The sequence below is a fragment of the Heteronotia binoei genome, chromosome 11 (genome assembly GCF_032191835.1).
Source record: "Heteronotia binoei isolate CCM8104 ecotype False Entrance Well chromosome 11, APGP_CSIRO_Hbin_v1, whole genome shotgun sequence".
Taxonomy (NCBI): domain Eukaryota; kingdom Metazoa; phylum Chordata; class Lepidosauria; order Squamata; family Gekkonidae; genus Heteronotia; species Heteronotia binoei.
The window spans coordinates 71182981-71199368 of NC_083233.1; the positions used below are offsets into that span (position 1 = coordinate 71182981).

The window sequence follows — 16388 nt, forward strand, 5'->3', positions numbered from 1 at the left end:
CCAGGCAATGGAGATCAGTTCCCTGGAGAAAATGGCTGCTTTGGAAGATGGGCTCTGTGACATTGTACCCCACTGAGGCTCTTCCCCTCCCCAAGCCTTACCCTTCTCAGGCTCCATCCCCAAAATATCCAGATATTTCCCAACCTGGAGCTGGCAACCCTACTTATCATCCACTATGCTGGGTCAGCAACTCAGACCAGCGTATGAATCACAGATGTTCCACCACTTGCAAAAAATGGCCCTTTTGTGCCGTTTCCTGTACCACTTCACAGTAATACGGGGCCAGGTGTTGTGAGCATTCTGTCTCAGGGATCATATGATGTCGCATCACGACGTTTTCACGGCAGACTTTTTTATGGGGTGGTTTGCCATTGCCTTCCCCAGTCACCTACACTTCCCCCCCCCCCAGCCAGCTGGGTACTCATTTTACCAACCTCAGAAGGATGGAAGGCTGAGTCAACCTGGAGCCAGCTACCTGAACCCAGCTTCCGCTGGGATCAAACTCAGCTCGTGAGCAGAGCTTAGGACTGCAAAACTGCAGCTTTACCATTCTGCGCCGCAGGGCTTACACACACACATTTATATGTATGAATATTAAAACATGCAAACTCCATACCACAACTGCATCCTGGAGTGGTACAGCTCTCAAAGACTGTATTCGCATGTCTTTGCTGAATGTTTGAATTGGCTCTTATACTGGCTAGGGTGAAAGGAAAGGGATGTTTATGGCCAAGAGGAAGAGTGGGTTGATCCTACACCACTCTGCTTCTTCCATAAGAAGAGTTTGCAGAGCTGAGGGTCACTCCTCCCCTGGCCTGTACAGGAGAATTCTCAAGTTTTCTGCAGCATGAAAGAACTATTTGCAGACTGCCAAGGGTTCCATTGGGCAGAATGGCCCACTATCCCACCAGCCAAGGTTTGCCCTTCTAATCTTCTCTCATCTCCCATTCTAGATAGCTAAGCCTTAACATGTAAAAATGGATGATTAATTGGTTGAAAATACGCCATGATGTTTAAGAACTGGGCATTTGCCCACGCAGTCACACTAGCGGACTTGTCCCCTTTCCTCCGGTAGCCACAGCCCCTGCCAGTTGGGAAAATGGTTCTGGGAGAGACCAGGAGCTGAAATATAGTCAAATGGGAAGGCTTTACGCCACGGGTCTTTAACTCGGTGCCCACCAACAACTGTCTTGGTGCCTGCTGGAAGTGTTTCAAAAGTGGGTGGGGTTAGGCAGAGCTTTTGCCATCTGGGCTTCTGACTCGCTGTGCAGATTCAAAGGCATCCTATTAAACAGAACTTCTGCCAGAAATGTTGAAGAGCTGCTATTAGACTGATGCATAACGACACTCCCTGACATTTTATGGTTGACTCCACCTCCTGTGGCAGCCAATTTGGGACTGTGCCCCCTGCCCTACGTCAGGCGGTGCCCACAGGCTCCAAAAGGTGGGCGAATCCTGCTTTAAGCAAGCTTATGCTACCTGCTCGAGGCTGCTTTTGGTATGGGCTGTTGCTCATGGCCTAGTAATTTTCAGGACCCTTGGAGAGGGGTACTTTCACCAATGTAAGTTTGAAAGGTAAACCTACCTAAGGTGATGAATTGTAACTGAACAACACCCACACCATTCACTGACCCACCCGCTCACTCATCCACCTTTCCATTCCTCTTTATCACCAAATGGCATGTCCCTTCTATTTTTGTCACTAGTTCTGGAGGTGGTGATATAGAATATCAAACAAAAACCAGTTTGGTGTAGTGGTTAAGTGTGCGGACTCTTATCTGGGAGAAATGGGATTGATTCCCCGCTCCTCCACTTGCATCTACTGGAATGGCCTTGGGCCAGCCATAGCTCTCGCAGGAGTTGTCCTTGAAAGGGCAGCTGCCGTAAGAGCTCTCTCGGCCCCACCTACCTCACAAGGTGTCTGCTGTGGGGGAAGAAGGTAAAGGAGATTGTAAGCCAGACTCTGAGATTCAGAGTGAAGGGCGGGGTATAAATCCAATATCTTCTTCAAAATACACACATTGCCCCAGTTGTTAATTTTCCTTTCTGCAGCCACAAGCCAACTGAAAGGGTCTTGTTAAAAAAAAAAAAATAGTAGCGCAAACAAAACCATGAACTCGGATCTCCATCCAAAAAGGCCCTGTCGTCGATACCAGGAAGCCACACAGCTGATCAGAGACAAAGCCGTACAGAAGCTACAAGGTGTAATTAAAAAATAAATAAAAGAAAGAAAGAAAGCTAAATAATTCCGAGCAGGAGTCGTTCTCACATCACCACTTTAACAAGACAAGAGAGTCTTGTTGAGAGACAGCCAGATTTATTGGTGACAGCAGCCCATAAAATGCAGCTAGACTCTTTGATGTGTTCACGACCAACAAACCAGCATGGCCGCCTCTCTGTCCATTTCTTTCTGAGGAGGCCAGGAGGGCAGCAGTTCAGTCACGGAGCACTTGCTTTTTGTGCAGAAGGTCCCAAATGCGGTAGCTGCAAAGCTGCCAGGAACAGGCAGTGGGGAAGGCCACTCTGCCTGAGGCTTCACACACAGCTGCCAGCCAATCAGAGTAGACGGTGCTGAGCTACCTGGACCGATGCCCTGAACTAAGTCAAAAGCAGTTTTGGATGAGAAAGCTCGAGTTTGTAAGTCCAAAGCATCCATCCGCATAGGAGGCTGCCCGCTGCATCTCTGCAGGATTAAAAGAATGGCTTCCTTCAGACAGCTTCCAGCTTTAGTGTATGCCCAAAGGTTTCAAGGGCATTATCTATGTCATCCTTAGGGTCACCTTATACATTATTGCAGTAATCCCCACAACAGCCCTGTAAAGTCAAGTCATATTATTAGCTCTTGCCTTTAAAAAAAGACGCAAGTCTAGCTTGCCCCCTAGTGGTGCATGACCCTAACTGCAGCTTGGGAGCCACATGTGGCCCTTTCACACATATCGTGTGGCTCTCGAAGCCCCCACTGCCCCGTTGGCTGGCTTGGCGAAGGCGTTTCTTTCTTTAAATCACTTCTCCAAACCAAGTCAAGCTGAGAATGTCCAAACACACAAGAGCTCCCTGTGCCCCAGGAAACACGCGATTCAAGATGGGGCAATTGAAGCCTTTGGTTTTTACTTATATGTAGTTAACTTTGCAAGAGTTTTGAGACGCATTTCCAGGAAACATATTCTCAAAATATCTCGGAGGGGGGAAAAAAAGGCAGAATAACATGGGCACTGCAAGAGACAGCATCTGAGTCACCCTCTTTTTTGCCCTTGAATAAATAGGAAAGTAACATTCTTGACCAAGTCTCTCACACTCCATTTCCTGACTTGAACATATGAAGCTGCCTTATACTGAATCAGACCTTTGGTCCATCAAAGTCAGTATTGTCTTCTCAGACTGGCAGCGGCTCTCCAGGGTCTCAAACTTTGTATTGAGAGTCCTGGCTATGTCATCCCTCGACTGATCCAGCTTTATCAATGGATGAATTAAATGCCATGTTTTCCTCCCAATTGTCACATGTCCAATTGTCACACAACCACCCAGTGAAAGGCACTGCCCCGGGCAAGGTTCCACATCACAGAACGTTCTGGTTTTCATGTAACAAGCCATAGCCTTACCATGTGGATTATTCTCCTGTCCCCAAGACTTATCTCGTGCAATTAAATGGAGGGGGAAATGTCATTTCGGGATGACATTTCAGCCTCCCATAAAATTGTTTGATAAATCAGATCTTACAAAATAGGTAGCCTTTCATGTGATCAGCATCCCTTTGGGAGGAATGAGTTGACGTCTGATTTTCCCACAGGTCTTGTCTGTGTAAATGTGTCATTCCTTTTTGAAGTTCTATACATCGGGCACTGGAAGAGCTCACCCTGTCTGTTTGTTTCTTAAAAATTTGTTGGCCCCTTCCCAGAACTTGATCTGTCCAAGGAAAACCACCCCGGGTTGCCCCAAAGGAGAAGTTGCTAAGCCTGAGAACCAGGGCTTTTTTGTAGAAGGAACTCCTTTGCATATTAGGCCACACCCCCTTGATGTAGCCAATCCTCCAAGAGTTTACAGGGCTCTTCATGCAGCGCCTACCGTAAGCTCCAGGAGGATTGGCTACATCAGGAGCTGTGCCCTAATATGCAACAAAATAAGCCCTGCTACAAAATAAGCCCTGCTGATAACCACACCTCTCAAGTGTTCCTCATTGTGGGGAATCCCAGACATTTCATCTAATTCCAGCCTGCGGTGGCTTTGTACTGTCTTCTGGGTTCATGCCACTCAGTCCCTCTGTTTATTCCACCCACCCATGTTTTTGAGTGCCCTTGGTAGGGCTTTTTTTTTTTGCAGCAGAAACTCCTTTGCATTTTAGGCCACACACCCCTGATATAGCCGATCCTCCAAGAGCTTGCACTAGGCCTTGTAAGAAGAGCCCTGTAAGCCAGTTTTAGAGGATTGCTAGGCCCTGTAAGCCAATCTTAGAGGAGTGATTAGAACAACTGGGACCCACGTATATAGAAAGAGCTGCAAAGAACGCTGGAAGCAATAATACTCTCACACTCAAAGTGTAAATGCATTCTTATTTTGTGCAAAATAAAATAAGACAAAGGAACACGTATTGTTTGAAAAACCCCACAACGTCACTACATCAGTGGGGTGCCGCAAGGCTCGGTACTGGGTCCCATGCTCTTTAACTTGTTCATAAATGATTTAGAGTTGGGAGTGAGCAGTGAAGTGGCCAAGTTTGCGGATGACACTAAATTGTTCAGGGTAGTGAGAACCAGAGAGGATTGTGAGGAACTCCAAAGGGACTTGTTGAGGCTGGGTGAGTGGGCGTCAACGTGGCAGATGCAGTTCAGTGTGGCCAAGTGCAAAGTAATGCACATTGGGGCCAAGAATCCCAGCTACAAATACAAGTTGATGGGCTGTGAACTGGCAGAGACTGACCAAGAGAAAGATCTTGGGGTCGTGGTAGATAACTCACTGAAAATGTCAAGACAGTGTGCGTTTGCAATAAAAAAGGCCAACGCCATGCTGGGAATTATTAGGAAGGGAATTGAAAACAAATCAGCCAGTATCATAATGCCCCTGTATAAATCGATGGTGCGGTCTCATTTGGAGTACTGTGTGCAATTCTGGTTGCCGCACCTCAAAAAGGATATTATAGCATTGGAGAAAGTCCAGAAAAGGGCAACTAGAATGATTAAAGGGCTGGAACACTTTCCCTATGAAGAAAGGTTGAAACGCTTGGGACTCTTTAGCTTGGAGGAACATCGACTGCGGGGTGACATGATAGAGGTTTACAAGATAATGCATGGGATGGAGAAAGTAGAGAAAGAGGTACTTTTCTCCCTTTCTCACAATACAAGAACTCATGGGCATTCGATGAAATTGCTGAGCAGACAGGTTAAAACGGATAAAAGGAAGTACTTCTTCACCCAAAGGGTGATTAACATGTGGAATTCACTGCCACAGAAGGTGGTGGCGGCCACAAGCATGGCCACCTTCAAGAGGGGTTTAGATAAAAATATGGAGCAGAGGTCCATCAGTGGCTATTAGCCACTGTGTGTGTATAAAAAAAAAGTTTTGGCCACTGTGTGACACAGAGTGTTGGACTGGGTGGGCCATTGGCCTAATCCAACATGGCTTCTCTTATGTTCTTATCAGTCTCTTACTGGCAAAGTAAACTGTAGATGTGGGTGGAGTCTTTTGGTTTCCGTTCGTGATTTAGAGGGAGAGAATATGTGTTCCTTTGTCTTATTTTGTTTTGCACGAAATAACGCATTTACACACTTTTAGTGTGATAGTATTATTGCTTCCAATCTTAGAGGATTGGCTGCATCAGGGGGTATGGCCTAATATGCAAAGGAGTTCCTTCTACAAAGAAAGCCCAGGCCCTTGGACCACAAGCGGGTCATCCCTCTCGGAGACACTTGAGACGTCTGCTGGCAACAGCTGGGTCCGTACCGAAGCCAAGGTCAGGCTCAGCCCTGCCACGCAGCACCTTGGCGGAGGGGATCCGGTCGCCTTCCTTAATGGGACCATTCCATTTTTCTCCATAGAAATTACACTGGACAGTAACAGTGAAGGTGGTCGGTCTCGGTCAGGTAGTGAGGGGAATATTTCCCCCGTAAAAGAAGAAGCTTATTATCGCAGCGTTGGTGGACACAGGAAATGGTGTCGGCAACGTACCATGACCTCTGACTATAGATACGGTATGCCAAACCCTTCTTCGTCCTTTGTGCCAAAAAAAATAAGCTGCTTTAACAAAAAAAGAGCTGGGTGTGAAAGGAGCGCCGATTCCTCTCTGTCGCTGTTGCATGCCGTGCAGAATGCCAAGGCGGCTGCCTCTCTCTTTACATGGCAAGTCTTGTTCCGCTTCCTGCCCTCCCTTCCTTTCAGAACAGGTAAGTTTGCTTAGGCGCAAGGGAGAAGAGAGCTTTGGTCACCTTCCCTGACTCCCTGCCCGGCCACCGGCTTTCCATTCTGAAACCAATCCAAGCGCCTGCCGTTGCATGACTCTTCTACCCCCCCTCCCTTCTTCCCGACTGGCTGAACACCATGGAGGGAACTCGGAAACGTTGACTGCTGATGTAAACTGTCGTCATTCTGAACTCGATCTGTGAACACAAGGAACCCCTTAAGGGGAACATCCATATTTAGTCAAATAGGTGATTGTTAGAACGGATAAAAGGAAGGACATCTTCACCCAAAGGGTGATTCACACATGGAATTCACTGCCTCAGGAGCTGGTGGTGACTGCAAGCACAGACAGCTTCAAGAGGGGATTGGATAAACGTATGGAGCAGAGGTCCATCAGTGGCTATTAGCCACAGCGTATTGTTGGAACTCTCTGTCTGGGGCAGTGATGCTCTTGGTGCTTGTGGGGGCACAATGGGAGGGCTTCTAGTGTCCTGACCCCACTGATGGACCTGATGGTTTTGGCCACTGTGTGACACAGAGTGTTGGACTGGATGATCTACTGGCCTGATCCAACATGGCTTCTCTTATGTCTGGGGCAATGATGCTCTGTATTTTTGGAGCTTGGGGAACAACAGTGGGAGAGCTTCCAGTGTTCTGGCCCCACTGATGAACCTCCTGATGGCACCTAGGTTTTTTGGCCACTGTGTGACACAGAGTGTTGGACTGGATGGGCCACTGGCCTGATCCAACATGGCTTCTCTTATGTTCTTAAGTAACTGGAGGGACTGCAAGCCAATCTGCTCACCCTTTCCTAGGGAAGGCAATTGGTAACTATGCTGGTCTGTAGACACCACCCCTCAAAAAGAGAGAGAGAGAGAGAGAGAGAGAGAGGTGGCTAAGAACATGGACTCTAATCTGGGAGAACCAGGTTTGATTCCCCTCTTCTCCACTTGCAGCCAGCTGGGTGACCTTGGGCAAGTCACATTTCTCTCAGAGATGTTCTCTCAAGGGCAGTTTCTGTCAGAGCACCTACCTCACAGGGTGTCTGTTGTGGGCAGGGGAAGGGAAAGGAGATTGTAAGCTACTCTGAGACTCTTGAGTGAATTGCAGGGTATACATCCAATCTCCTTCTCTTTCTCCTCTCCTCCTCCTATGTTGGTCTGCAGTAGAAGAATTAGATTCAAGTCCTGGAACACCTTAAAGACCAACAATAATCCCAGGCTATAAGCTTTCAAGAATCAAAGCTCACTTTATTTGATGGTGGGAATTCTGAGTCTTGAAAGCTCATCGATTATCTTCTTACCCTGGACTCGAATCTACTTTTTATTAGGTCCATCCAAAATATCCCAAGACATCAAAGCATGCTGTTGTGTTCCTCAGAATTCTCTCATCACGGAAGGGCCATGGCTCAGTGGTAGAGCGCCTGATTGGCATTCAAGGATATAACAAATTCAGCCTTTGGCATTTCCATTAAAAGGTTCTCAGGTACCAGATGGTGAGTAAGACCTTCTATGCCATGGACCCTGAAAAGTGGCCACAAGTCAAAGCAGATGATGTTGAGCTTGATGGCTTGATTTAATAGCAGCAGCTTCATGTGTTAAGGGAAGGGTCATGATACAGTAGTACAGCAGCTGTGGTACATGATGGTGCATGTGGTACAGCTCCTCAGGTTCAACCCCTGCCATATCTAGTTGAAGGACGAGTTGTTGGGCAAGACCTTCCTCTGCTTGAGCCCTGGAGAGGTTCAGTCGGACCAGGCAATGCTGAGCTAGATTGGACCAACAGGCTAGTTCGTATGTCCATTTGTGCATGCAGCGCAAAATGGGACCAATGAGTCAGTTCACGTCGGCCTCCGTCCCTTCCTCTCCAAGGAAGGAACCTCGGCTAATGGAGAAAATAGGGGTTTTGCTCTGTAGCTCCTGTGCGACGGAGCAAGCCTGGCAAAGCAAGCTGTGATGCAGAAGGAAGCAAGAAAGAGGGAGAAGGAAGCAGACAACTGCCAGTTGCTCAGAGGCCTAATAGGAGCACTTTGGGGGCCTAATCTGGCCCCTGGGCCACGTTTGACACCCCTGTTGCAGGCCATGGACTGCAACCTCATGTCACCCAACTGGTTTAGCTTAAGAACACTTTTGTTGTGGGGAGGGTCGGTCCGAGGTTGCATTCCTTTCTGCTTTCTACTCGTTCTTCTTGCTTGCTTTCCCACTGTCCTTTGCAAGAAGTATGAGACTCTTGGGCTGGCCTTTCTTGGTCTTGGTCTTCCATCCTCCCAACCTTCCAGATGACTTTCTCCTTTCAAAGGCCATGTGCCTCCAACTGTTGGATGTTCTGGTGCGGGTTCTGACATGAGTTTTGACATTGGCCAGACAAGGGCCCAGAGCACACGGCTTGCAACGCAGGTGATGAGCCCGAGGAAGACTTCTCCATGGAAACGTGCCTGGAAACCTAGGGTGCATGTTGTTGCGTTTGACTGCAAAAATTAATACTGCTGACATGAAGAATCATTCCTTACTGCTGCTGTGGAGAGATTTGAACTTTCTGGCTCATTACTTGCTTTGTTTCAAAAGAAGACAGACTGGAGGTGGTGGCGGCTACAAGCATAGCCAGCTGAAAGAGGGGATTGGATAAAAATATGGAACAGAGGTCCATCAGTGGCTATTAGCCACTGTGTGTGTGTGAGTGTATATTTTGGCCACTGTGTGACACAGAGTTTTGGACTGGATGGGCAACTGGCCTGATCCAACATGGATTCTCTTATGTGACGCAGAGTGTTGGACAGGATGGGCCATTGGCCTGATCCAACATGGCTTCTCTTATGTTCTTATGTGACACAGAGGGTTGGACAGGATGGGCAATTGGCCTGATCCAACATGGCTTCTCTTATGTTCTTATGTGACACAGAGTGTTGGACTGGAGGGGCCATTGGCCTGATCCAACATGGCTTCTCTTACATGGGGAGGGATGGTGGCTCAGTGGTAGAGCATCTGCTTGGGAAGCAGAAGGTCCCAGGTTCAATCCCTGGCATCTCCAAAAAAAGGGTCCAGGCAAATAGGTGTGAAAAGCCTCAGCTTGAGACCCTGGAGAGCCGCTGCCAGTCTGAGAAGACAATACTGACTTTGATGGACCAAAGGTCTGATTCAGTATAAGGCAGCTTCATATGTTCATATTCTTATGGAGACTGTCCCTTTAGGAATCACGCATGAATTAATGATTGAGGATTGAGCCTTATGAAAGTCCTTGATGTAGTTGCGTGTATGAAGTATGTATGTGTTAATAGTTTTGTGAGTAGAATATTGTAGTTAGAGCGAAATCATATTGGAGTAAATGGTTGTATGTAAGCAATATTGTGCACAATGTTTGCTCTTATACTGCCACAGGAGGTGGGGGCGGCCACAAGCATAGCCACCTTCAAGAGGGGGTTAGATAAAAATATGGAGCAGAGGTCCATCAGTGGCTATTAGCCACAGTGTGCGTGTGTGTGTGTGTGTGTGTGTGTGTGTGTGTATATACATATATATATTGGCTGCTGTGTGACACAGAATGTTGGACTGGATGGGCCATTGGCCTGATCTAACATGGCTTCTCTTATGTTCTTATGTTCTCCGTTTGGCTCAACCTTTACACTGTGGTTTCCGTGTGTTGCCAAACAACCTTCAGGTGAGGCCTGGAGTCTGGAGACTTCCAGAATTATAGCTCATCTCCAGACTACAGAGACCAGTTTCCCCGGAGAAAATGGCTGCTTTGGAGGGTGAACTCAAGGACAGCATTCCCTGCTGAGGTCCTTCCTTCCCCTCTCAAACCCCAGCTGCCCCCAGGGTCCACCATCAGGTACTTCTAGGTACTTCTCAACTCAGAAATGGCAATTGTGGCCTACCCTGCCCCCCCCTCTTTCTGCCTTTGTTATGAAGATTGGCAGCTGGGGAGAAATGTAGAGGAGGGAGAAAGTGGAGGAGAGTTTTTGGAACTGACAAATGGACCAATAAAGTCCTCGCATGGCTTGCATCTGTGCAGCTGCTCAACTTGATGCTAGTTCTGATCAGTGCTGCAAACCGTCTAAGGCCAAGGAGTTTCCTTTGTGCTGGCAGCGAATGAGGACACACACACCCCGCCCTCTTCTGCACCATCCCCCATTCAGGTGCATGCAGAATGGCTGTGCAGAGCAGGGAGAGGGGGGAAGCATGAGGCTGAACTGCTTTGCTGACCCTTGGGACCAGATGCACTTTCTTCTGCCTGTTGGAATCCCCGTCTTCTTGTCTTGCTGACCTGGGGGGACAGGCCAGAAGGGCTGCTGTTTAGGGCCGAAAGAGAGCATGGAGCCAGTAAGTGGGTGGGGGAAGCTGCTGTTGTCGCTAGGCTTGCTACCGTTATTACCTTTTTCTCTGAATTTATGCAGCACTTTTGATATGCAACTTGTAGTTTACAGGCTGGAAAACTGGGCTAAAATCAATAAAAAGAATTTTAACAGGGATAAATGTAAAGTTCTGCATTTTGGTAGGAAAAATCCAATGCATGGTTATAGGATGGGGGAGACTTGTCTTAGCAGTAGTATGTGCGAAAAGGATCTAGGGGTCTTCGTGGACCATACGCTGAACATGAGTCAACAGTGTGATGCGGTGGCTAAAAAGGCAAAGCAATTTTGGGCTGTATCAACAGAAGAATAGTGTCCAGATCACGTGATGTGATGGTATCACTTTACTCTGCTCTGGTAAGACCTCACCTGGAGTATTGTGTTCAGTTTTGGACACCACATTTTAAGAAGGATATAGACAAGCTGGAACGGGTACAGAGGAGGGCGACGAAGATGGGGAGGGGTCTGGAGACCAAGTCCTATGAGGAAAGGTTGCAGGAGCTGGGCATGTTCAGGCTGGAGAGGAGGCACTTGAAGGGCTGTCTTCTAGAGGATGTTGTGGAAATGTTTTCTGTGGCCCCAGAAGGTAGGACCAGAACCAATGACTTGAAATTAAATCAAAAGAGTTTCTGGCTCAACATTAGGAATAACTTCCTAACCGTCAGAGCGATTCCTCAGTGGAACAGGCTTCCTCAGGAGGTGGTGGGCTCTCCTTCCTTGGAGGTTTTTAAAAAGAGGCTAGATGGCCATCTGACAGCATCGAAGATCCTGAGAATTTAGGGGGAGATGTTTGTGAGTTTCCTGCATTGTGCAGGGGGTTGTACTAGATGTCCCTTGAGGTCCCTTCCAACTCTATGATTCTGTGTAGTGCAAATTTTAAAAAACTGTGTTAGTCCTGCAATCACCGTGAGTTGGCCATTTTGGCAAGCAGAAGGTAAATTGGTGACTTTCCACAGTTAATCAAGGCACACAAGGCCAGTATTGGATATGAGCCCCAACTTCAAGCCTTCCAGCTCCCTACCCACTACTACTAGCCCAATGAGTGCTGATCTATGCCAAGAGAAAAAAATGGGAGTGCAGCGAAGGGCTCCCAGTCTTTGTGGATGTCATTCCTAATGCAAACATAGGATGTCTGAGATCACCTGTCCCTCCTGCACAGGTTGTCCTTTGGAGGGATAAAAAGAAAAATCTGAAGTAAATCAAATTCATGGAGATGTCTCTCAATGGGAAAATGAATCGCGGCGTCTCTATACTGTGGGAGACCTGGATAGCCCAGGCAAGCTCAATCTCATCAGATCTTGGAAGCTAAGCAGGGTCAACTCTGGCAAGTACTTGAATTGGAGGCATCCTTGGAATACCCAAGCCAGGGAGTGGGTGCAGGCTCTATTCAGCCACCTCACTGAATATCCTCCAGGCCCCTTATAGGGGTCAGTCACCAGAGGTTGCCATGACTTCCAGGGGCCAACACACACACACATACAAAAATTACAACCCCCCACCCTTCTATACTGGGGGAGACTTTGGCTTTTGTGTCCCTGCTTGGTGTAGTCCCAGTTTGGTGTAGTGGCTAAGTGTGCGAACTCTTATCTGGGAGAACCGGGTTTGATTCCCCACTCCTCCACTTGCAGCTGCTGGAATGGCCTTGGGTCAGCCATAGCTCTGGCAGAGGTTGTCCTTGAAAGGGCAGCTGCTGTGAGAGCCCTCTCCAGCCCCACCCACCTCACAGGGTGTCTGTTGTGGGGGAGGAAGGGAAAGGAGACTGTGAGCCGCTCTGAGACTCTTCGGAGTGGAGGGCGGGATATAAATCCAATTTCTTCTTCTTCTTGTGTGCTTTCTAGGGGCACCTGGTGAGCCAGCTGGGCTAGATGGAATTCCTTAGATTGTTAGCTGGCTCAATGAACGGTCGTAGTAAGCATAGCTAAAGATCCATACAGGGCTTTTTTTGTAGCAGGAACTCCTTTGCATATTAGGCCACACCCCTCTGATGTAGCCAATCCTTGTGGAGCTTACAGTAGGCCCTGTACGAAGAGCCCTTTGAGCTCTTGGAGGATTGGCTACATCAGGGGCATGTGGCCTAAGATGCAAAGGAGTTCCTGCTACAAAAAAAGCCCTGGATCCATATATCAAATAGTCACATCTGGGCCAATCTGCAGATATCTACATTGATTGAGCACACTACAAATAAAGATTTTTCTCCAAACTTGAGGGACCTCCTAAGCTTGCAGGAAAAAATCTGAAAACCTTCAAAAGTTTATTGGGGGGGTTAAATTGTGCCCACCCCCATAATGAAGTTACTTGTGCAGGTGCAGATAATTTCCCTAAGCAGTCTCCCAGATATTTGCCACGGCTGGCCATGATGTGGCAGCTCCCGGGGGCCCTACTGATGAGGTGGAGACTTCCAGGGGCCCTGCCTATGGAGTGAGTGGCCCTGCCATGGCTGTGGCAGCCCCCAGGTTCTGGGGACCCACTGCTGTGGTAGCAGCTCTCAGCCCCAGAGCAGAGGGGAGATAAGGAGAAGACAAGAAAGGAAAAGAGATTAGGGGGTGGAAAACAGAGAAGGGGAGAGGAGGACTGGAACAAAAGCAGGTTTGGGGAAAGTACAGCATGGAAGGTGTGGATTTCTGCGTCTTCCCTCCTCACATCCAGTGACACCCTTCCTCACACCTGTCCTTTCCCCTCCCCCCATCTCTCTTGCACACCTGATCTCTTTTTGCCATTGGTTTAAATTGCTGGGAGTTGATAGATCATTGTAGTAATAGGCTGACTATCAGGCTTTTTTTTATAGCAGAAACTCCTTTGTATATTTGGCCGCAACTTCATGATGTAGCCAATCCTCATGGAGCTTACAGTAGGCCCTGTAAGAACAGCCCTGTAAGCTCTTGGAAGATTGGCTACATCAGGGAGGTGTGGCCTAATATGCAAAGGAGTTTCTGCTGGAATTCCACCCTTGGGCCGCATGCCCCTGATGTAGCCAATCCTCTTGGAGCTTACAGTAGGCCCTGTACTAAGAGCCCTGTAAGCTCTTGGAGGATTGGCTACATCAGGGGTATGTGGCCTAATATGCAAAGGAGTTCCTGCTACACAAAAAAGCCCTGCTGACTACCAATATTTTTGTTACAAAAAAACAATAGCCCCAACAATGGCAGAGGTATTAAATGACAGGTAGGCAGGGAAAGCACAGAAGAAATCTCCACGTGGAGAGGCGGCTGGTCTTCTGAATGCCTGTACGTCCACTGTGATACAAGGGAAATTGGAGTGGGGGGATCAGCCAGGAAGAAATACCTGATATCATGTGCTTTCTGGATGGAGGGCGAGAGAAAGTTTAAACACCAATCCCAACCAGCATGACTTTTCCCACATGGGGAAGTCTTCATGAGACAAAGGATTTGGGCTTGCTGAAGACGTCTCACAAATGCACCAACCTCTTCCCAGTCTAAGGCTCATCATACTGGATGCAACCCCAACTCCAATTAGCAACTTGTGTGTTTAAAAATGGTGGCGCGAGTTAAAAGGTGGGAAGCTGGACTATGACATTCTGGTGAGGTCTTTACTTGATGAATTGATGTACTGTTGGGTAGCATAAGTAAATATGCTGTGTTTTTTGATACCAAACTTTCTGCAGCACAGGTAATTATCCCAGCAGTATCTGGGGTGGGGAGGAAAGGTAGCCTGGTATAGCTCCTTCTCAGAAGCTAAGCAGGGTTGGTACTTGGAAGGGAACCACCAGGGGAGACTCTGCAGAGGAAGGCCATGGCAGACCACCTCTGCTTCTCATTTGCCTTGAAAGCCCTTAGCAGGGGTTGCAGTAAGCAGGGTTGGTTCTTGGAAGGGAGACCACCAAGGAAGACTCTGCAGAGGCCATGGCAAACCACCTCTGCTTCTCCCTTGCCTTGAAAGCCCCTTGGTTGAGGTTTCTGTAAGCAGGGTTGGTTCTGTAAGGGAGACCACCAAGGAAGACTCTGCAGAGGAAAGCCATGGCAACCCACCTCTGCTTCTCCCTTGCCTTGAAAGCCCCTAGCTGGGGTTGCTGTAAGCAGGTCTGGTTCTTGGATGGGAGACCACCAAGGAAGGCTCTGCAGAGGAAGACCAATGGCAAACCACCTCTTCTTCTCCCTTGCCTTGGAAGTTCCTTGCTGGGGCAGCCAGAAGTCGACTGCAAGTTGATGACACCTGACAAACTCTATCCTGCTTAGAATTTTTAAATTTTATTTACCTTACATTTCTATCCCGCCTTCTCCGCGAGCGTACTCAGGGCGGCTAATAACATTTATATTTACAATTTAAAAACCAATAAAATACAGTTACAATTTAAAACCATTATGCGGTGCTGTCCCACTTCAATGTAAGCGAGTTCTTCTTTCCTGACGGTGATCACATAGTATCGTAGCTCTATAATGACGTGGGGTGGCAGTCCTCTCCCGGTTAGATATCATAAGCCGGTTGGAACAGTTCAGTGTTGCAGGCCCTGCAGAAAGTAGAGAGATCCCGCAGGGCCCTTATGGCCTCCGGGAGAAGCATTCCACATTTCTGGTGCTGCCACCGAGAAGGCCCTAGCCCGTGTAGAGCATAGCCTAGCCTCCTTTGGTCCAGGGATGGATGGTAGATTTTGTGTCCCTGAACGCAGTGCCCTCTGGGGAACATGCGGAGAAAGGCGGTCCTGTAGATAGGCAGGCCCCTGACCATATAGGACTTTAAAGGTCAAGACCAACACCTTGAAATGGACTCGGAACACAATAGGTAGCCAGTGCAAAGAATGAATAACTGTTTCCATAGATGTTGCGTTTCCCCATGGTTCAGGGTGTTTCATGTCAATGTAAAGGTTTAAAGCAGGGCAGCATAATAATCCCTGTATTGCAGACAAGGAGACTGTGCTTTGGAGATAGTGGTTTGCCATGCCATGGACTTCCATATAGGGACTTCCACGGTGAGCCATGGAATGAGGTCTAGATTTTGCTCAGCCCTGAGAACTGGCCGCCTGAAGGTGCCCACAGCTACCTTCCAAGGGACTTCAAGAACGCGCCTTCAATGTCCTCATGTTCACCGCTTCCTTCCCTTTCACATCATTTTCTCTGGATTTGTAAACCAGAAGTGAAAGCCCAAATTTGTCATTTCAACCCAGTCTGAGCATCACAATCATTTGTGACTTGTTGCAAAGCAGGCGGTAGCTTTCCTCCACAAGTCACGCACAAGGTGGGGGAGGGGCACACGAGCCAGTGAAACCAAGCTAGGAGTTGCTCGGTCATCAGAAAGTGGTCAGTGAGTTCTGAATCTGAACTCTGTAGCGTGGCTGTTGCAGTGCAGCAAGGGCCTTGTCGTTCCCTCCTCGAATCAGCTGACCCACCGCGGGTTCATAAACTGGATTTGTAAATCGTGGTGGAACCCTTGCGAGTCAAAGCCCTCTCTTCGAGCAGTTTAATGCGGCCTTTCACAGCAATGTCCTTTATTGGCCTTATAAAAAGTGTTAGCATGGATAAGAGTAGGATAAAAGGAAATGCAGAAATGAAGCATACACCTGTATAAAAATATTCCATATTTCAATTCCATTCTAAAATAAGTTATGAATTAAAATCATTGTAAAATAGCTTAGTTTACTATAAAAATAAAGACAGTCCCCTGTCCAAGCACCAGTCGTTTCCGACTCTGGGGTGACGTC

At 48.0% G+C, this 16388-nt stretch overlaps 1 protein-coding gene across 13 annotated transcripts in view; it reads left to right on the forward strand.

Annotated features, from left to right (window-relative positions):
* The window catches only part of RIMBP2 (RIMS binding protein 2), a 247362-nt gene that overhangs the window by 212535 nt on the left and 18439 nt on the right, over positions 1-16388 (forward strand). For 6 of the 13 annotated variants that reach the window (XM_060249244.1, XM_060249246.1, XM_060249252.1 and 3 more), the window contains one exon: positions 6030-6182. The exons of the other annotated variants lie outside the window; for them this stretch is intronic. In XM_060249244.1, coding sequence (XP_060105227.1) covers positions 6030-6182 — 153 coding nt within the window. The remainder of the gene's footprint in view (positions 1-6029; positions 6183-16388) is intronic. 13 annotated transcript variants of the gene reach the window in all.